Below are 19,293 nucleotides of genomic sequence, written 5' to 3' on the forward strand. Positions count from 1 at the left end.
CCTGCCCGCCTGCATGTGGCGCGGCCCACTTGAGGCGGTGGCAGCGGCAACATGTAAATGTATACGAATAGAGTGCGTGCCTGCTCGAGAGCCGCTTATCCTGACGAACTCGTGCGCATGGGTTGTACTCGGGTCTCGATGGTATTGTAGCGTTACCTACGCACGCTACGCGGCCTTCTCCACCTTCACCTTCACCTTGGTGGTCTTCGCTTCGTGCTGCTGCTGCTGCAGGCGTCGCACGCGGGCCGTTTCTCGCTGGAGCACCGCGACTCGAGCCGGGTCTGCACACAGAGCGACACACAGGCCGAGTCAGCGACGCTCCGCAAACGGAACAGAACGCTCGCCAAGCGTCAAGCGTCCGGTGATAAATCATCCACGCCAGCTCGAGAGTACAGAAGGAAGAAGCACCAGAAACGGTGGTACGACGTACCGTTGGCCTCCGCGAGCGAGCGCTTCTGCTGGCGCCGCGCCAAGAGCTCCTGCAGGCGCCGGCGCCCCACTACGAAGAGCAGCGCCGCGCCCAGCAGCTTCCAGCCGTGGGTCTCCAGCGCCCACTGCGCGTACAGCCACAGCGCAGCGGGCAGCGACACTAGCCGCGAGACATCCTGGTGCGCCATCGTTTTGCGAATTTCGCTCCGGGAAGTTTGCGCTTTTCTGAAAAGTATACTGGGCGCAAGTCAGTGGCCTCGCAAGATACTTTTTCCGAAACGACGACAGGGGCTTGAACCGTCGCGGGTGTCGGAGCGCGCTCCGGAGCGCTCTTCCACCAGAATTCGAGGGAAGGTATGGGCCCCACGGCCGCCCCAGCACCGCCACTGTCGTGCCGTTGCTGCTGGTTCTTGCTGCTTGGCTCTGTCTGCGTCGCGTGGATGGCATTTCCCGATCCGGCAAGCAGCGCCCAAGCCCCGGTGCGACGAGTTCTCGCGCGCCCCCGCAGGCAAAACCGCATCCGGAAACGGCTGTGACACTTGCCAGTCGCCACCGGTAGATCGATCCCCACGCCCCATGGCGACAGCGCGCCGCCCCGCCACGTCCGCCGAAGCCATTCTGCAATTTGTGCTCGACGCGCTGCACCAGTTGACGGGCCTGCCGCTGCTCATGGTGAACCAGCCAGACCACAACTTGCCCTGCCTGACCCGAGCCAGCGCAATCGAGACCCAGATGCGAGCCGACCAGAAGAACGCCGAGCTGCTGCACGGCCCCCGCGTGGACAAGCGCGACTTCCCCGCCGCCTCCTGGAGCGACGACGAGGCCCCCGAGGAGGAGATCAGCGACCTGTCCGACGACGAGAAGGAGCAGCAGCAGCAACAGCAGGAGGAGCAGGACAGCGACATGGAGGACGGCGCGGAGGTCGCCCCCACCACCTCCAGCACAGCTCAGAGCCAGCTCTTCGACGGCCTGCAGTTCTACCTGGCCGTGAGCCAGGTACGCGAGCGCACGGTGCGATCGGTGCTGGCGCTCGGCATGGCCAAGACCTTGACGACGTTGCGGGAACGCAAGCAGAACGAGTCCATCGCAGTGATCGAGCAGCGGTATCCCGACTTCACGTGCCTGCCCACGAGGAGTACAGCCGTACAACAGCAGCCGCCGATGGACTTGCTCGCGGCGCTACGCCTCCCGTCTGCAGCCGCCGTCGCACAGAGCCGATCGCCCATGAAGAGACCCGTAAGAGCAGACGAAGAGGGCCGCGTACGTCGTCCGTCACTCCCCTCACACGGCCCCAGCATCTCCCGCGTAGCGTAGGTATATGTAGCTGCTGTATAAACTATCATCCAAACGCCAGAAGATATTAACCTTTTTATCAAGCAAATAGAAAACCTTAGAAACGGCCTCTGGCCACACGACTCAGTACTTGACTTTCGTCGACCTGCCTAAGGCTGCAAACGAGCAAAAACTTCCCGTGCCGTTGTGCACGACAGTCGAGCACCCAGAGATCTCTTGGCCGTATCGGGCTCGACTCAGAGAGCTTGGGTCCGACGTGGGTGCTATGGTTGGTATGAGTCAGTGAGCCCTTGCGTTAGGCAGATCAGGCAGCGCATTACAGCACCTGGGTACTTTGGCTAGCGTTGTGCGTTCAAGCTGAACTCTGTCCTGCCTCGCACTCGCCACTGCCAACGCCATCGACAGCCTGTGTCCTGTCGACGACAGGACGAATGCGATGTTAAACGGGGCGAAGCAACTGCATTTCGGCCCCAACGACTGGCCAAGACACTGCAACACCGTTTTCTGCCGGTGCAGGTGGCTGTGCTATGCCATGACACTACCAAAGCGTGCAGTCTTCGTGGCCTAATGGATAAGGCATCGCCCTCCGAAGGCGGGGATTGGGGGTTCGAGTCCCCTCGAAGACGCTTTTTGCTCGTTGGCGTCACAGCGCGCAGCTCCAGCATTTCACAGCGAGCATTTTCTCCATTATCCCCTTCTATTGTCAATTCAAGGAATCGCGAAGGACATATACACACGTATTTGGGGAAGTCCCGCGACCCCATTGGCTGGTGTCATCACCACAATTCAAGGCATAAGGTGACGGTCGGTCGGCAGCGCTTAATGCCCGCGCTCTCGATGGCTTCGCCGGGCCCCACCGCCTCTATGGAAGTTTCGTCCGCGTCTCCTACTCCTCCAGAGATTCCTCACTCGAATGTAGCCGACGCGGCCCCGCCACACGCACTAGAACCGGAGATAGAGGCGCTGGCGTCGTCGAGCAACCCGTCAGGGGAGACGGAAAAATCTACTGAAAATGGAAAAGATCAAGAAGAAGGAGAAAAGGAGGAGAAAGAAGAAGAGAACGACGACAGGAAGTCGCGAGACCGCACCGCAGACCTAAACATGCTGGCGGACACTGTGCGGTCCATCGTCACGGATGTTGTGGGGGCTGTGGGCACCCTAGAAGATAGTAGCAATGTTGGAGAACAAGAAAGAGAAGGTGAAGACAAAGGTCCGTTGGTGGAGACGTCCGAAGGTGATGCCGTGGACATTGAAATGATACCAACCACGCCAACCGTAGAGTCCTCACGAGTTGTACCAGATACAGCAAGTGAACCAAGAGACAATCATGAAGAGACTGCGGAGTGTTCCAATGTTGGAATGCAAGATGCTGCAGAAGCGCCGGAGGTGGGTACCCAAGGCTCCAGTGATGGAGACCCAGCTGCTGCTGTTGCTGCTTCTTCTTCAAGTTCTTCAGATAATAATGCTGCAGCTGCGGGTGCAAGTTCATCGAAGCGGCCTGCGGCAGATTTAGAAGAGGCCGAGCCTGCACCTAAAAAGAAGCGTTCCGAGTACTCCGAAGAGATCCGCGCGCTGTGTGTCCAAAGACATCAAACTGAGGGAGCATCGTACGCGACGATCTCAAAAGAACTTGAAATCCCTCATGACACGGTACGGGCTATTGTGCGGAAGGCGAAACGGACTGGCAGCGTGAGCTCGGCGCCACGCAGTGGGCGTCCCCGAAAAACTAGCGGGATTGTGGACAAAGTGATACTTGAGGCTGTGAAGGCCAACAAACAATGCAGTGCAAAAGCCATCCAGCAGGACCTATTACGAGTGTTCGGCGTGAAGATATCGCCGGAGACCGTGCGGCGACGTGTTCTTGAGCATACCAAGCAGCGGATGCAGACGGTCTCGGGTGGGGTTTCTTGTGAGCTGTCAGCTGTGGGGGGAGAGAACAATAAATTTATCACTGGCGTTGAGATCGAAATGGCGAACCCTTCTCAGGACCGACCACACGCTGCAAATACCTCTCTATCCGATTCGGTATCACTCCAGCAGTTGCTCCATGACGAAGGACAGTCTACATCAGGCGCTGTTAACGGTCTCAGCACACCCGCAGCTAACACTAAGGATAGTCGAGACACGCAGCCAGCGGTTGGTGCCAACAGCTCGCCATCTTCTCCCCAAACGGCGACCGATGCTGCCGGGATCAACGGTGTTCCTCAGATGCAACCAGCTGCACCACCTCAGTCGGAGAATGGAGCATCACCCCAGAAGCAGCATAAACGCAGTGAGTACAGTATTGCAACGCGCGAGCGGTGTGTGGCGCTCCGCGCCCAAGGCCAAGGGTATCGGCAAATTGGCAAGTCCTTGAATATGCCGCACACGACTGTGCGAGCTATTGTCGAAAAGGCCCAGCGCACTGGCAGTGTTCTTCCTGCAAAGCGCAGTGGCCGCCCACGGAAAACCGACGATATCGTGGACAAGGTCATATTGCAGGCCGTTAAGACGAATGAGAAGAGTTCCGCTCGCGTGATTAAGGAACACCTTCTAGCGGCATACGGGGTGCGTATTTCGTGCGAAACCATTCGTCGCCGCGTAAAGGACCACAGCCGCCAGTGTATGATGGTGGCATCGTCCAGAGGGATTACGGAGCCGCTACCAAATGACGACACAGCCTTCAGGCAGCACGCCTCGCAGGAACAGGATCTGTTAGCTGTTGCAATGGCAGATTCCTCGTCGATGCCAGTAGCAAACATTATCGCGTTCGATGAGAATGGCGTGCATTTGTAGTATGCGGTCAAGAATCCTGCTCTTTTGGTACGCTAGAAGAGAATGAAAGCCTCTTAACACGAACTCAAGTGCTGATGCAACCTACAGATTTTACAGCCTGGAAATATTTTAACACAGGATATACTAGCGGTGGCGGCCAAGTTTTTCATTCTTTTTGGTTTACAGTTCGAGCATGGCAGCTACAAGTGTTCCAAAGTAGCGAGAGAGACATGAGCTGTGCTCTCAGAATCTTTGGCACTTGCGCGTTGAGCTGGGGCTTCGATCGCCCTCCAGCTTGTTCGCGCCGTCCGTGGCAGGCTTGTTGGCGCATTATCCCAGTGAAGCTACAAACGCTTTCTCCGTGGTGACAATTTGACTTCTTAATGCATTAATTCCGCTGAAGCTTGAGCGCAAAGTCAACCTCACCACTGCTTCCATCGTGTCAGGTGACTTGAAAGACTCGCCCACAACTCGCACTTTAAACTCGTTGCTGCCGGAACGAAACAAGTCTTCCATGGACTTGCTGTTCTGGCCGGACAGTTTGGTCTCTGCCTTCATGCTGTCGTCACCGAGGAGCATCATTGAGGTCGTTGTAGCGTAGTTGTGGTCGTACACTCGAGCTGCTCGGATCAAGTCGATCATGGCCTCCGCGGTTTGGTTCATGCACATACGAGCGGCGTTGATCTCCGAAGCAGAGGAACTCTTGGTCCTACGAATCCGAGTAGCCAGGTACAGCATGTCTGAGACGTTCTTCTTCAGCTCTCGGATTTCGTATTTGATGAAGCGCTTGGACGTGTTCAGGAAGTATTGTCCGCGACTTCGATCGTACTTGCCGAGGCTGGTTTTCAGCGTTTTGAGGAACTTGAGTGCGCCCTTCGCCGTCTGGATTAACTCCAGCTCTAACTTCGAGAACTCGCGCTTCGCCACAATGTTCCGCTCGATGGCCTTGTTCATAGTTGTCGGCGACAACTTGTCGGGCTCTTGGCCCTTGCTGGAATGGTGGTTTCCCCACAGCCTCGAACGACAACGAAACTGATATTATGGAGTTGTGCGACAAGCGGGACGCAAGTATGTAGACGATTCATTGTCCTGCATCTGTACAACTTGAATTCGCCTATCAAGCAAGGTTTACGATGTATTAAGCCTTGGAGGTAACCATAGTTGGTGACAGATCGGCACATCGTGTGCATGATCGGAGGGAACGAAATGATCTCTACCGTAGATAGCAGCTTTCTGATAACGAAATCTCTGCTGTCTACTTGGGTTTTCCTACTTCGTCCACCATTCTTACATTTGCGGCGGACCTGGCACCTCGCACTCTTTGGTGGTTCTGACGCTTGGATTCGTCGCTGACGGCTAGCACTCGCCTATGACCGCGTATAAAGTGACCACAAGGCACAGTTTGAAAACAACAGATGGAGACATCGCGCGACATCAATTACGACGGTAATCCAAGAGGTCACGTTTACAACGGTATGCTCAACGAGTTGAAAAAATCGTCTGTAAAGTCGAAGAGGTCGCATTTACCATGTTCAACGAATTGAAAAAGTCGTCTATAAAGTTGACAGCCTCAGGTAATAGGTCGCCCATGCTAGCACAGAATACGACATTTTCGGGGCCAGTTTGATGATCGGGAGCAAAATGATCACCTCATGTGTTCACACTTGCTTACGCCTTTAAAAGTACTTCAATGGGCGATTGCCATTCAACCAACATATTGGCCCTTCCAAAGAGCTGGCACCAGAAGACTCGAAACACACCGGTATTGTGCTGTTCACGAGCAAATGCACTCGTACACATTCCTACTAGTGTTGATTCACCTTCCGATTAAAAAAATACTACGTATTAATAATAATATATATATAACGCAGAGATAACTGAGGTTAGCATCGCGGCGTGTACATACTCTGATTTCATTTGCGACCGATTTGGGATATTGATCTACCACGTTGTCGCTGAAGCTACAGCGTGCAGCCATTGCAGGGGTTTGGTCCAGCAACGGCAGCACTGCGCAAGGGAACGAGCAAGTACAGCCAAGCAGTTGCGCAACTGGGGACCATCCAGGAGGGCGCTCTAGGAGACTACAGCGAGTAGGCAAATACTTGAAGTAAGCGATCAATGCATTCACTTCGCCATTTGCATCGAGCGACAAACAACTTACTGTAATTTGCGGCTCAATATACTCGATCACTTGGTTTTTGTTCAAAACTTTCTATTCATACCAAGTGTTGGTGATCCAGCTCTGATTCAACGTCTTTGACAAGGTAAAGTCGATGCCTGGCAGGAGAACATAAGGATAGAGATGAAGCGAGGTTTGCACAGTTTATTAGTATTCCACAGCGACAACGCTCAACGCACCAAAACGCACTACTCTGGGGGAATCGTCACGATCACCTACTGGACTAGCTTGCTCTGAATCAATTATGTTTGGTCTCCAACCCAAAGAGAAATAACCGGGGTTCAAGAGAAGTATTTAGGTATGCGGGCGTTTCTGAAGTAGTTTGAGACTAAACAACAACAATGTAAAATGCGAATCATAGCAGTTCGATCCCCCAAGTCTCTCATGCTTACATGCTCATACCCTTCCTACTTCGGCGATTTGGACTGGCGGTGTCTCCGACTAGCTTGTCTCCGACTAGCTTGTTCGCGACGTCAACCACTGCCTCTTTCGCTCGTTCTGCTAGCGACGGCGACAAGGCCTTCTCCGTCGTCGAGATTTGTTTCTCGAGGGCGTTAAAGCCGCTGAAGCTGTCGCGCAAAGTCGACCGCACCACGGCTTCCACCGTGTCGTCTGACTTGAAAATGTCGCCACTGGAACGGGTCTTAATCTTCTTGTTGTCAGAACCAAACAGGCCTCCGTTGGGTTTGTTGCTGGTTTTGGAATCCTTGACCTTGTCGTTTGTGGTGAAGAGGCCTCCTTTGCTGACCTTTTCTTTGTCGTCCTTGTCGCCGAGGATGTTGCCCATTATTCCCGACGTTCCTCCCGAGATTCCGTTGTTCTCATCGTAGACGCGGCCAGACTTTTTCAGATCGTTCATGGCCTCCGCGGTTTCCTTCATGCTGATGCGAGCAGCGTTGATCTCCGATTCGGTTGGGCCCTTGCTCTTGCGGATCCGTGTAGCCACGTGCCGCAAGTCCAAGGCCGAATTCTTCGCGACACGAATGTCGCTTCTCATGAAGGACCTGGATGTCTTGCGGAATCGGAGTCCGTGGCGCTTATCGTACAAGGCGAGATTACTCTTCAGAACCTTGAGGCACTTGGATGCGTCGTTCGCCGTCTGGACGACCAGCAGTTCCAATTTGGCGAATTCTTGCTCCGCGGCGATACTGTGTGCGATGATGGACTTGCCCATGGCTCCTCGTTCGTTGAAGTTGGATTTTGCGTTAATAAGTCGACTTGAGGTGCACTGTGCGCTTACGATCAGGTGTCGAAATGAGCAGCACCGCCACTAGCATCATGGTGCAGCATTGCAGGTGTGGCGTAGCCGTTGCCGTTCCGTTGCACGCTTCTTCGACAAAAAATATTGGCTGAAAGCGACAACCCAGCGACACCGAAAAAGATGAGGGCGAATACAACTGTCTACTACCGTGTCTTCGAGCTTGAAAGTTTTCCGGGTGTAGACTATGGTCACGTGAAAGGAAATGGCCAGGCCACTGGTGTGTGAATTCACTGCACTCTCTACTACTGGTCTTGACGTTCCACAATGCTTGTTAACCATAGTCGCATCTTCCCGAGCAGCATGAACTTTGATCTGCGAAATTGGAAGTGTCTTCAAGACGGTAGCTAGCTGGAAGCAGCCACTATCAGCTTTCATTCAGTGTTTCTCAGCTAGCACCACGCCGGCGCAGCTCCAACTCAATGCATTTCAAAACGTGACCTCAACCACACAAGTCGACACCCAAGCAGCAAGCCAACCAGTAAGCCAACGAGCCTCGAACACCCCAAAACCATGGGCAAGTCCGCTGAACATAACGCTACCGTCGACAAGGAGTTCGCCTCGCTAGAGCAAGTGCTGATCCAGACAGCCGACGACGCGGCCACTTGCCTCAGGCTACTCAAGAAGAACCTCTCCGAGTATGACAGTCGCCACGGCAACCACTTTACCAACACGGCCAAGTCCTACATGCGCAGCGACATCCGCAACGTCAAGGACATCTCGGCGGACCTGAAACACGTGGCCCACCAGATCAAGAAGAGCCACAAACCTTCCAAGTCGGAGGTCAACTCCGCTCGCAACATGATGAACGCCACCTCCAAGGCCATGGACGTCCTGAAGACCACCGCCCGCAACTACGACGAGAAGAACGGACGGTCGACCGGCGTGAAGGGGGCGATCAAGAACGCCATTGGCAAGAACGACAACGATCCCGTCGATAACCTCGGCGGCGGCGTTCTGGGAAGCCCCGACACCGTCGAAGCGCTGGTCAAGGCGACGATCAAGGACAACTTCAACACGAACGTGCTGAGCAACCAGATCACTGCCGCGGAGAAGTCGCTGTCGTCGCCCTCCATTGTCGACCGCGCGAAGGAAGTGGTGCATGAGGTGAAGGACAAGCTGAAGGGAGACAAATCCAGTCCGATCCACAACGACCACCATGCCATGAACCCGTAATGCGGATCGATGCGGTGTGAACCTGGCCAGGCAGCACAAAGTACACTCATACGTATCGAATCGATACTACCAATAACGAGAAAGGGAATTTACTTCTCCATTGATTGATCATATTGGCTCCATTCGAATGCACTAATGGCACTTCAACCACACTGGTAGTAGTACAAATTCCTGCGGGGGGGGGGAGTCACCCCATCGCAGGGCGTGATGTGATATCACAAGTTGTGATACCGTTGTAATTCACAACGGCCTGGATGGTCAAACTCCGATTTGCCTCTCAAAGCCCCCCCCCCTCCCACACACACACAGCAAATGCTGCAGGCGTTCTTCACTCGTGCTCCGTCCGCTCAGTTGGTCTCCGGCCTGGTCGCTACAGCACTCGTCGCTGCACTCTACTCTGCTAGATGCAAGGCGCGGAAGGATGCAGAGGCAAAGCTCCATCCAAACAAAGACACCCCCGTCCCCACCTCGTACATCTCCGGTGGTCTTCCAGTTCTCGGTCACACTCTCGACATGGCACGCAACGCGGACCGGTTCTTGGACTGGTTGCTAGAGCTCGCCGAGGCCCGTGGCGGCAAGCCGTTCAAGCTACGGTTGCTGGGTAGAAGTGATCTCCTGGTCACCGCTGTGCCGGAACACCACGAGCACATCTTCAAGACCCAGTTCGACAACTTCATCAAGGGAGACCAGTTCTACGAGCTGCTGGTGGACGTTGCTGGCCCCAACGTTGTCATCATCGACGGCGAACGCTGGAAGTATCAGCGCAAAGTGCTCGCGAAGCTGTTCACCGCTCGAGTTCTGAGAGAGCACATGATGCCCATTGTCGCCAAACACACTCGTGTACTCCTGAATATTTTTGAGCAGGCAGCAGAGAAGCAAACGCCTCTGGAGCTCTGCGAGTTGATGCACGGCTTCACGTTGGACTCGTTCGCCGAGATTGGGTTCGGCAGCGAGCTCAGAACTCTAAAGTCCGGTCACGACCATCCCTTTGGGAGGGCACTCGACGATGCTCTTCATATTGCCGCGGCACGTCGAATGGTGCCGAGATGGTTGTGGAAAGCCAAACGTTGGCTCAATGTGGGCAGTGAGCGACAGCTTCGTGAGTCCGTGCGGGTGATGGATTCGCTCATTATGGGGATCATCTTGGAGGCGATTGCCAAGAGCAAGCAACGTGGCTATGAAGTCGAAGAACAGGAAAAGCGGAACTCCGGGCATGATATTGTGTCGATAATACTCGACCGCATGAAAGCGGATGGAAACGATGTCGAGCCCAGTGAGATCCGCAGCCTCGCGTTGCTCTCATTGATCGCTGGTCGAGACACAACCGCGAACGCAATGTGCTGGATCCTGCATATGCTGCATGAGCACCCTCGTGTCGAGCAGAAGTTACGTGCCGAGTTGCTGGAAAAACTGCCGAAGCTAGCGTTGGAGGAGGACTATTTGCCGTCGTTGGACGACTTGCAGGACTTGCCGTACGTGGATGCCGTGATCAACGAGACGCTGCGCCTTCTCCCGATCTTCCCCTTCACCACTCGTCAATGCGTTCGCGACACTGTGTTCCCGGACGGTACGTTTGTGCGCGCGGGCACAATTCTTGGCTTACCGCGTTACGTGTTGGCCCGCCTGAAGATGTACTGGGGAGAAGATGCTGCAGACTTCGTTCCAGAGCGCTTCTTGGACGCGACTTCCGGGAAGCTTGTTGATTTGCCTGCTGCTTCTACTAACGCGTTTGGAGCTGGCCCGCGAATATGCGTGGGTCGTCGCCTTGCAACCATGGAGATGAAGCTGCTGGTATCTTGCATTGTAGCTCGCTACCACTTGGCGGAGTTACCAGGTCAAACGGTTCGGTACAAATTGGCCATGTCCCTGAGTATGAAAGATCCATTGATGGTGAACGTCGAGCACGTGAATCGCAAAGTGGGCGAGTCGGCGTAAGCGAGTCTTTTACCTGTCCTAAGACCTTCACTAGATCATTGATTCAATTTACGAGGTGATGCGTTGCTATTATTGTTGTCGGTTTTGATAGCCTTCGCATCCTAACTTCTGTCGTCCAGAATCGACAGTTCACATACACTACTGGTGCTTTGTGGCACGTGGAGAGAAGAAACTTTGCTTCCTGCCCATGGCTGATAATTTATTTTTTCGTTTGGTGTCGCACGCACAAACTGTTCTTTGATGGGACTGACCACTCCTTTTATTTTTTTCCTTTCTCCAAGACTTGAAGACTTGAAGACTTGAAGACTCTTCAAGACTTGAAGACTTGAAGACTAGTTTTTCCCTTTCTTGAAGACTTGAAGACTTGAAGATTCAAGTGAAGACTTGAAGACTTGAAGACTTGAAGACTTGGAGAAAGGAAAAAAATAAAAGGAGTGGTCAGTCCCATCAAAGAACAGTTTGTGCGTGCGACACCAAACGAAAAAATAAATTATCAGCCATGGGCAGGAAGCAAAGTTTCTCCTCTCCACGTGCCACGAAGCGGGCTCGCACGTTGCCTACCGATGCAGGCTGCGCTCGTCCGTGCAAGACTCTGCGATCCGCGCCGCTTCCTCATGATATTCTTGCGCTCCCCTACGCTGTGGAGATGATCAACAAACTGGCAATGACACCGGAAGAAGCCCTCGTGGAAGCAGTTACGACAAACCATCCCCGAGCTTTGCGCCATACACTCCGTCGGTTTGCGTGTGATACGTCAGACGCGTTTGTGGCGGCCGCAGGATTCGGGAATGAAGCTGCCTTACATTGGTTGCGATCTGGAATCGAATATCGAGTTGAGCTGGAAGTGCTTGCCACTGCAGCTGCGGCCGCCGCCAAGAATGGTATGCTAAATGCCGCGCAGTATCTGCTGCTCGAGTTCGAAAACAGTTTTAGGAAGCCTGTTGATAAGCGTAACGTGTATTATCGCATCGATGATGTGACGTGGGTTGTCATGGATGAAGCGGCGGCGGAGGGGCACCTCAACGTTGTCAAGTTTGGAGTGGAGCACGCGCTGGCGTTGGGCTATGTGGCGTCGTCGCCGTTCGGGTCTGACGCCCTTTACTGTGCTGTGTGTGGAAGTCACGCAGATGTGGTGCGGTTTCTCCTAGACCAGCACGGATTCGACTGGAAAATCGACCCTGCTTTCGAGAAGGCTATGGGGATTGATGACAAAGTGATCGTACAGATGCTGTATGAAGCGTATCCGTTGTACGCGGACGGTGGCAACTTGTTTGTGCGAATGGCTCGCGATGCCCGCAAAGACGCGGTCGAGTATTTGTACGATACGTTGCATCCCTCGTCAGCGCTGGTAGGCAAAGCGTTCGTGAATGCAGCGCGGTACTATTATACTGATGCCGCCGAGTTCCTGCTGACGACCGGTCAAGTCGCCATCGACGCTTTCGACAAGGCTGTTTCAAGTGCCGTCTCATCTGGACGCATTGGTTTATTGAAAACCCTCTGTAGTAAGCAGCGGATGTCGCCGTGGGTGCTGATCAACGCTGCTCGGGCAGGGGAATACCCAGTTGTGAAGTGCTTGCTGAACGTCCAGCAACAATCTCTCAACGCTCTCGTAGAAGCTCACAACGTCACGAGAGACCCGGGAGTTCGAGTGCTCTTACGTGACACGCTTCAGCACCAGTAGTGTATGCGAACTATCGATTCTGGACGACAGAAGTTAGGATGCGAAGGCTATCAAAGCGGACAACATTAACAGCAACGCATTACCTCGGTAAGTTGAATCAATGATCTAGTGAATGTCTTAGGAAATGTAAAAAATGCATTCCAACATATTTTCACCACCACTCCGCCTACGCCGACTCGCCCACTGTGCGATTCACGTGCTCGACGTTCACCATTAACGGATCCTTCATACTTAGGGACAAGGCCAATTTGTACCGAACCGTTTGGCCTGGAAACTCAGCAAAACTGTGAGCAGCACGCATAACGCGCCTGTACACAATGTACACAATGTGGCCTGCACATCACGCTGGTTCAGATCAAGGGGATGCGAAGCCATCCACCGCCACACGACGGAGCTCCAGCCGAGCCTCGGCAGTCTCAGCGCCGGGAAGCGGTGGGCCTGACCAGCAGCTGACGGATCGCTCGCCAGCACTGATTGCCACCAGCCACAGTACCGCTCGTCAAGACGGCCGAGTGCCCGGTGGCACTGATACCGTATCAGCACCGCAGCCAGCTTGGCAGGCTGAATTCCAGCCGCTGGAAGCTGCTTGCACCCTGGCGAGCGCGTCCATCGCCGCCACTGGCCAGTGTACTCTCTGGCTTGCCCAAACCGGCAGGCAGCGCGTCCATCTCACGGCAGCCGGCGCCGGCCCAAGCTGGCGTGGGCGTGCTGACCAGCCCGACTGCAACGACGGATGCAAATGCACGGGCGCGACTAACGCATCCCGGCCCGATTAACTCCGCGAAAGGTTGTACTCCAGCTCGCGTCGACAGCTCGGCTTTCGGCGCGCGCACTGGGTCACAATCCCTCGCGCTATCCCCAATCACATGGGCCGATACCGCACACGCAGTGCAGCGCCAGCCACCTGGAGCAAGTCCGCGTCGCGCACTGGCCCAGACGCCGTCGCGCTTCCGTTTTGCGGATACCGTCGCCTTGGCGTGACTAAAAGGCGAAACCGCCGTTAATCGACACCGAGACGAGTCCCCCGTGGCAGCGCGTCGCACCGACCGACTTGACATCACGGTGCACTGATCATTCCGCTTTCCGCCTCGCGCCCCGCAAGCGCCTGCCCACCACCTGATCGAGAAGACATGTCGTGGCTCAGCGCGCTGACCGGGATGCAGCCGCGCCGCGTGAGCGACCGCTACGCGCTGCCCAAGCCCACGTGGCGCCAAAAGGTGCAGCACTACGCGCCGATCTTCCGCTGGCTGCCCAACTACAGCGTGCAGCGCGACCTCAAGTTCGACATCGTGGCCGGCATCACGGTGGCCATGATGCTCATCCCGCAGGAGGTGTCGCTCTCCACCATCATGCACGTGCCGGCGCACCACGGCCTGTACACGGCCGCCACGGCGCCGCTGGTCTACGCCATCTTCGGCTCCAGCACGGTGCTGTCCGTGGCCAGCGGCTCCGAGGTGTCGCTGCTCGTGGGCACCACGCTCGAGGACATCGAGGACCAGGACGAGCGCGTGGCCACGGGCGTCATGATGGCCTTCCTCAGCGGCTGCATCCTGCTGCTGGTCCGCATCCTGAACCTGAGCCAGATCGCCGACTTCTTCTCGCGCCCGGTCATGGGCGGCTTCATCTCGGCCGGCGGCCTGCTCATCATGCTCTCGCAGGTCTCCAACGCCCTGGGCATCAAGTTCAAGTCGCAGGACTACCCGCCCGCGACGGTGTACCAGATCTTCAAGCACATCGGCGACACCAACCTCAACGCCTTCGCCGTGGCCGCCATCTCCATCGTCTACCTCTTCTCGGTCAAGATCATCAAGAAGCGCTTCTTCCCGTCGCCCGTGCTCATGAAGCTGTTCGAGAGCGACACCCCGGCCATCAAGGAGCAGGGCAAGGCCGAGGAGGAGGAGCGCTTCCTGCCGCAGAGGAGTTCGGGCCACGGGTTCTCGCTCACGGATCAGCAGTACTCGGCCTACCACGCGCAGACCACCCCGCAGGAGGAGCGCGAGTCCTTGGCGAACGCCGGCAAGGACGGTCTCACAGTGGAGGAGCCCAAGTCCAAGGGCGCCCTGATGGCCATCTTCCTCATGCGCACGCTGTGTGACCTGGGTCCGCTGGTTGTCTGCATCTTCGGCGGCATTGTCGGCTACGCGTTGGGCCCGTCGCACCTTAAGCTGACGGGCGACATCCCTGGCGGCTTCCCGGAGCCCAAGGTGCCGTGGTACGGCTTCACCTCGCACTTGATCGACGGCGACCGCTTCGGCACCATCCTGTACCATGCACTCACCGTGTCGGTGGTGGTGTTCCTGTCGAGCATCGCTATGGCCAAGCGTCTCGCGATTCAGCGTGGCGAGGACATCAACACGGAGCAGGAGCTGACGGGCGTCGGCATTGCCAGCGTCGTGTGCGGCTTCTTCCAGGCCATGCCTCCTACCGGCGGTATGTCCCGCACGGCCGTGAACCTGCAGAACGCCCACACGCAGTTGGCGTCGATTATCACGTGCCTCATCGTGGTGCTGGCCCTGTACACGCTGACGGGCACGCTCTACTACCTGCCGAGCGCAACGCTGGCGTCGATCATTATCGTGGCTGGCTGGTCGCTGGTTGAATTCCGCGAGGCTAAGTGGCTGTACCGTGTCAAGCGCGACGAGTTCTTCGTGTGGTCGGCCTCGTTCGTGCTCACGCTGGGTCTCGGTGTGCTCAACGGCCTGATCGCTTCGATCATCTGCTCCATCCTGGCGCTCATGTGGAAGTCCAAGCTGCAGCCCGTTGCCATCCTCGGCGAGCTGGACAACGGCCGCTTCGTCGACCGCGAGAACTTCCCGGAGGCGAACCACCTGGGCGACATCATCGCCGTCCGTGTCGAGAGTTCGCTGTACTTCGCCAACTGTGAGCGTGTGGCTCAATTCATCGAGCGCGAGATGGTCCGCCTGCAGACGCTGGGGATCACCACGCGCGGTGTCGTGCTGGACACGTTCCACATGAACGACATGGACGCCACCACGATCCAGGTGCTGTCCGACACGCAGGAGAAGCTGGCGGTGCGCAAGGTGCGCTTCGCCATTGCCAACGCCAAGAGCCGACTGTACGACATGCTGGCGGCTACCAACCTGCTCAAGCGGATTCTGGCGAACGACCCGACCATTTCCGTTGAGGAGGCTGTGCGCATGATGCGCGACCTGCCACCTCTCGCTGCCAGCTCTTCTGCAGCAGCGTCTGGCACGTCCACGGCGAGCAACCCGGTGTAAATACGCCAAAACCCGGATATGTGTAAGTTAGGATAGGAAGGCTAGCGAGGCAGGCAGGCAGCAGCAATACCCCCCTCAGTGAAGCAGCCAACGGCGCCTATCGTAATGTGAATCAATGATCATAGTGACTTTAGCCGTATATCACTACATCGTGAGTCACTCAATCCATCGACAAGACGGACATGAAAGTTCTTGTCTTTGTTATCAATATGAATGGTTCCAGCTAGATTTTGTGTTACCTTGCTAGTGTCGACTCGCATTACGGATCCATAGCATGGTTGACGTGGTGGTCGTTGTGGATCGGACTGGACTTGTCTCCCTTCAGCTTGTCCTTCACCTCATGCACCACTTCCTTCGCGCGGTCGACAATGGAGGGCGACGACAGCGACTTCTCCGCGGCAGTGATCTGGTTGCTCAGCACGTTCGTGTTGAAGTTGTCCTTGATCGTCGCCTTGACCAGCGCTTCGACGGTGTCGGGGCTTCCCAGAACGCCGCCGCCGAGGTTATCGACGGGATCGTTGTCGTTCTTGCCAATGGCGTTCTTGATCGCCCCCTTCACGCCGGTCGCCCGTCCGTTCTTCTCGTCGTAGTTGCGGGCGGTGGTCTTCAGGACGTCCATGGCCTTGGAGGTGGCGTTCATCATGTTGCGAGCGGAGTTGACCTCCGACTTGGAAGGTTTGTGGCTCTTCTTGATCTGGTGGGCCACGTGCTTCAGGTCCGCCGAGATGTCCTTGACGTTGCGGATGTCGCTGCGCATGTAGGACTTGGCCGTGTTGATGAAGTGGTTGCCGTGGCGACTGTCATACTCGGAGAGGTTCTTCTTGAGCAGCTTGAGGCAGGTGGCCGCGTCGTCGGCTGTCTGGATCAGCACTTGCTCTAGCGAGGCGAACTCCTTGTCGACGGTAGCGTTATGTTCAGCGGACTTGCCCATGGTTTTGGGGTGTTCGAGGCTCGTTGGCTTACTGATTGGCTTGCTGCTTGGGTGTCGACTTGCGTGGTTGAGGTCACGTTTTGAAATGCATTGAGTTGGAGCTGCGCCGGCGTGGTGCTAGCTGAGAAACACTGAATGAAAGCTGATAGTGGCTGCTTCCAGCTAGCTACCGTCTTGAAGACACTTCCAATTTCGCAGATCAAAGTTCATGCTGCTCGGGAAGATGCGACTATGGTTAACAAGCATTGTGGAACGTCAAGACCAGTAGTAGAGAGTGCAGTGAATTCACACACCAGTGGCCTGGCCATTTCCTTTCACGTGACCATAGTCTACACCCGGAAAACTTTCAAGCTCGAAGACACGGTAGTAGACAGTTGTATTCGCCCTCATCTTTTTCGGTGTCGCTGGGTTGTCGCTTTCAGCCAATATTTTTCGTCGAAGAAGCGTGCAACGGAACGGCAACGGCTACGCCACACCTAGCATGCTGCACCATGATGCTAGTGGCGGTGCTGCTCATTTCGACACCTCATCGTAAGCGCACACTGCACCTCAAGTCGACTTATTAACGCAAAATCCAACTTCAACGAACGAAGAGCCATGGGCAAGTCCATCATTGAACACAGTATCGCCGCGGAGCAAGAATTCGCCAAATTGGAACTGCTGATCGTCCAGACGGCGAACGACGCATCCAAGTGCCTCAAGGTTCTGAAGAGCAATCTCGCCTTGTACGACAAACGCCACGGACTCCGGTTCCGCAACACCTCCAGGTCCTTCATGAGAAGTGACATTCGTGTCGCGAAGGATTCGGCCTCGGACTTGCGGCACGTGGCTACACGGATCCGCAAGAGCAAAGTCCCAACCGAATCGGAGATCAACGCTGGTCGCATCAGCATGAACGAAACTGCGGAGGCCATGAACGATCTGAAAAAGTCTGGCCACGTCTACGATGAGAACAACGGAATCTCGGGAGGAACGTCGGGAATAATGGGCAACATCCTCGGCGGCAAGGACGACAAAGAAAATGTCAGCAAAGGGGGCCTCTTCACCACAAACGACAAGGTCAAGGATTCCAAAACCAGCAACAAACCCAACGGAGGCATGTTTGGTTCTGACAACAAGAAGACTGAGACCCGTTCCAGTGGCGGCATTCTCAAGTCAGACGACACAGTGGAAGCCGTGGTGCGGTCGACTTTGCGCGACAGCTTCAGCGGCTTCAACGCTCTCGAGAAACAAATCTCGACGACGGAGAAGGCTTTGTCGCCGTCGCTAGCAGAAAGAGCGAAAGAGGCAGTGGTTGACGTCGCGAACAAGCTAGTTGGAGACACCAGCTACTCCAGCCCAACTCGCCACGGTAGGAAGGATATGAGTATGTAAGCGTCGGAGACTTGGGAGATCGAACCGCTATCACTCATGTTCCACAAGAACTTCATTGTTACAGTATCTTTCTGTCTCAAACTACTCCATTAGTACTAAAACAAATGAGTTTTTGTTACCGCGCAAAAGTTTTGTGTGTGTGTGTGTGTGTGCGTGTTTTAATACACGATCCAGTCATAAGTAGCTTCTTTCTGTCTCAAACGTGTCGACAAAACCAACGCTGAATATTACTATCACACAGGCTCAGCTACTACATGTATCTTGAGCTGTAGTACATGTCGATATTCTGGCGTTGACCACGAAGTAATCTATACCTAAATGACATCGCTGCTAAAATAAGATGGTCGGTTTTTTTAAAACCGAGACACAACACCTCTTAAAAGAGGTGTTGTGTCTCTGGCATGTTGCTCACTTGTCCATTTAGAAATGATCTATCCAGCCACTACAAACATCCCCGACGAAATTTTAGCGTCGTCCTCACCGACGAATAAGAGTGCCGACGACCGTTTTGGTATGTGGGAATGAATCGAGAGGCTTTGGCGGCTCTGGTCTTCTCCGTACGAGAGTTATTGTGGCGGACACTACTGTATTGAACGGCTTCTTTTGCCAGAAGCGTGCACTCGAGATACATCGCTTTTGCGTGCTATGCACGTTTGTTTGGGGGTATTCCTCCAAGTACATTTTATTGCAATCGTTCAAGAAGCTTTGTCACTCGAAGATCTTTCATTGGAGGTGGTAAACCAACAATGTATTTTGGTTCTGAGCTGCGGTCGTGGTCGGCGCTTGTGTCCAGGCCAAATTCCTCGTGAATTATAACCTGATCCCTCGCCACTTCTTCTTCTTCTTCACAACTGTGGTTTTGCTACAGATAGCAGTGACAATCATCTTCGCAGCGTACGTGTGGTTCCCGATTGCGTTCACTATTCTTACAATGGCTTCGGCATTTAATGCTGTAATGCCTTTATCACTGTACGCTGTGTCTGGGATACCCTTTGTGTGTCAAATACTACATGTACAACACAAAGATGAGCTAATCAGCTTCTT

General features: G+C 55.0%; 11 protein-coding genes across 11 annotated transcripts; 7 read left to right on the forward strand and 4 right to left on the reverse strand.

Annotated features, from left to right (window-relative positions):
• Nucleotides 1–165: 165 nt before the first annotated feature.
• On the reverse strand, nucleotides 166–617 carry IUM83_17877 (uncharacterized protein; the record flags this gene model as incomplete). Its single annotated transcript, XM_067942845.1, has 2 exons — nucleotides 166–281; nucleotides 431–617. 2 exons carry the CDS (start codon nucleotides 615–617, stop codon nucleotides 166–168), a joined length of 303 nt encoding a protein of 100 aa, XP_067785760.1.
• Nucleotides 618–1,005: 388 nt separating this feature from the next.
• On the forward strand, nucleotides 1,006–1,743 carry IUM83_17878 (RxLR effector candidate protein; the record flags this gene model as incomplete). Its single annotated transcript, XM_067942846.1, has 1 exon — nucleotides 1,006–1,743. One exon carries the CDS (start codon nucleotides 1,006–1,008, stop codon nucleotides 1,741–1,743), a length of 738 nt encoding a protein of 245 aa, XP_067785765.1.
• Nucleotides 1,744–2,586: 843 nt separating this feature from the next.
• On the forward strand, nucleotides 2,587–4,497 carry IUM83_17879 (AGC protein kinase; the record flags this gene model as incomplete). The annotated part of the gene is made up of 1 exon (XM_067942847.1): nucleotides 2,587–4,497. The coding sequence occupies one exon, from the start codon at nucleotides 2,587–2,589 to the stop codon at nucleotides 4,495–4,497; it is 1,911 nt and encodes a 636-aa protein (XP_067785764.1).
• A 309-nt stretch (nucleotides 4,498–4,806) lies between these two features.
• On the reverse strand, nucleotides 4,807–5,430 carry IUM83_17880 (L-threonine dehydratase biosynthetic IlvA; the record flags this gene model as incomplete). The annotated part of the gene is made up of 1 exon (XM_067942848.1): nucleotides 4,807–5,430. One exon carries the CDS (start codon nucleotides 5,428–5,430, stop codon nucleotides 4,807–4,809), a length of 624 nt encoding a protein of 207 aa, XP_067785809.1.
• A 1,613-nt stretch (nucleotides 5,431–7,043) lies between these two features.
• Nucleotides 7,044–7,829, reverse strand: IUM83_17881 (L-threonine dehydratase biosynthetic IlvA; the record flags this gene model as incomplete). Its single annotated transcript, XM_067942849.1, has 1 exon — nucleotides 7,044–7,829. One exon carries the CDS (start codon nucleotides 7,827–7,829, stop codon nucleotides 7,044–7,046), a length of 786 nt encoding a protein of 261 aa, XP_067785742.1.
• A 597-nt stretch (nucleotides 7,830–8,426) lies between these two features.
• IUM83_17882 (E3 ubiquitin-protein ligase UPL1) lies at nucleotides 8,427–9,089 on the forward strand (the record flags this gene model as incomplete). The annotated part of the gene is made up of 1 exon (XM_067942850.1): nucleotides 8,427–9,089. One exon carries the CDS (start codon nucleotides 8,427–8,429, stop codon nucleotides 9,087–9,089), a length of 663 nt encoding a protein of 220 aa, XP_067785795.1.
• A 513-nt stretch (nucleotides 9,090–9,602) lies between these two features.
• Nucleotides 9,603–11,024, forward strand: IUM83_17883 (Cytochrome p450; the record flags this gene model as incomplete). Its single annotated transcript, XM_067942851.1, has 1 exon — nucleotides 9,603–11,024. The coding sequence occupies one exon, from the start codon at nucleotides 9,603–9,605 to the stop codon at nucleotides 11,022–11,024; it is 1,422 nt and encodes a 473-aa protein (XP_067785792.1).
• Nucleotides 11,025–11,862: 838 nt separating this feature from the next.
• On the forward strand, nucleotides 11,863–12,705 carry IUM83_17884 (uncharacterized protein; the record flags this gene model as incomplete). The annotated part of the gene is made up of 1 exon (XM_067942852.1): nucleotides 11,863–12,705. The coding sequence occupies one exon, from the start codon at nucleotides 11,863–11,865 to the stop codon at nucleotides 12,703–12,705; it is 843 nt and encodes a 280-aa protein (XP_067785807.1).
• A 1,130-nt stretch (nucleotides 12,706–13,835) lies between these two features.
• On the forward strand, nucleotides 13,836–15,944 carry IUM83_17885 (Sulfate Permease (SulP) Family; the record flags this gene model as incomplete). The annotated part of the gene is made up of 1 exon (XM_067942853.1): nucleotides 13,836–15,944. One exon carries the CDS (start codon nucleotides 13,836–13,838, stop codon nucleotides 15,942–15,944), a length of 2,109 nt encoding a protein of 702 aa, XP_067785808.1.
• Nucleotides 15,945–16,203: 259 nt separating this feature from the next.
• IUM83_17886 (E3 ubiquitin-protein ligase UPL1) lies at nucleotides 16,204–16,875 on the reverse strand (the record flags this gene model as incomplete). Its single annotated transcript, XM_067942854.1, has 1 exon — nucleotides 16,204–16,875. One exon carries the CDS (start codon nucleotides 16,873–16,875, stop codon nucleotides 16,204–16,206), a length of 672 nt encoding a protein of 223 aa, XP_067785805.1.
• A 597-nt stretch (nucleotides 16,876–17,472) lies between these two features.
• Nucleotides 17,473–18,249, forward strand: IUM83_17887 (L-threonine dehydratase biosynthetic IlvA; the record flags this gene model as incomplete). The annotated part of the gene is made up of 1 exon (XM_067942855.1): nucleotides 17,473–18,249. One exon carries the CDS (start codon nucleotides 17,473–17,475, stop codon nucleotides 18,247–18,249), a length of 777 nt encoding a protein of 258 aa, XP_067785806.1.
• Between the last annotated feature and the right edge of the window lie 1,044 nt (nucleotides 18,250–19,293).

Source organism: Phytophthora cinnamomi, assembly GCF_018691715.1.
Source record: "Phytophthora cinnamomi strain GKB4 chromosome Unknown Contig76, whole genome shotgun sequence".
Lineage (NCBI taxonomy): Eukaryota > Oomycota > Peronosporomycetes > Peronosporales > Peronosporaceae > Phytophthora > Phytophthora cinnamomi.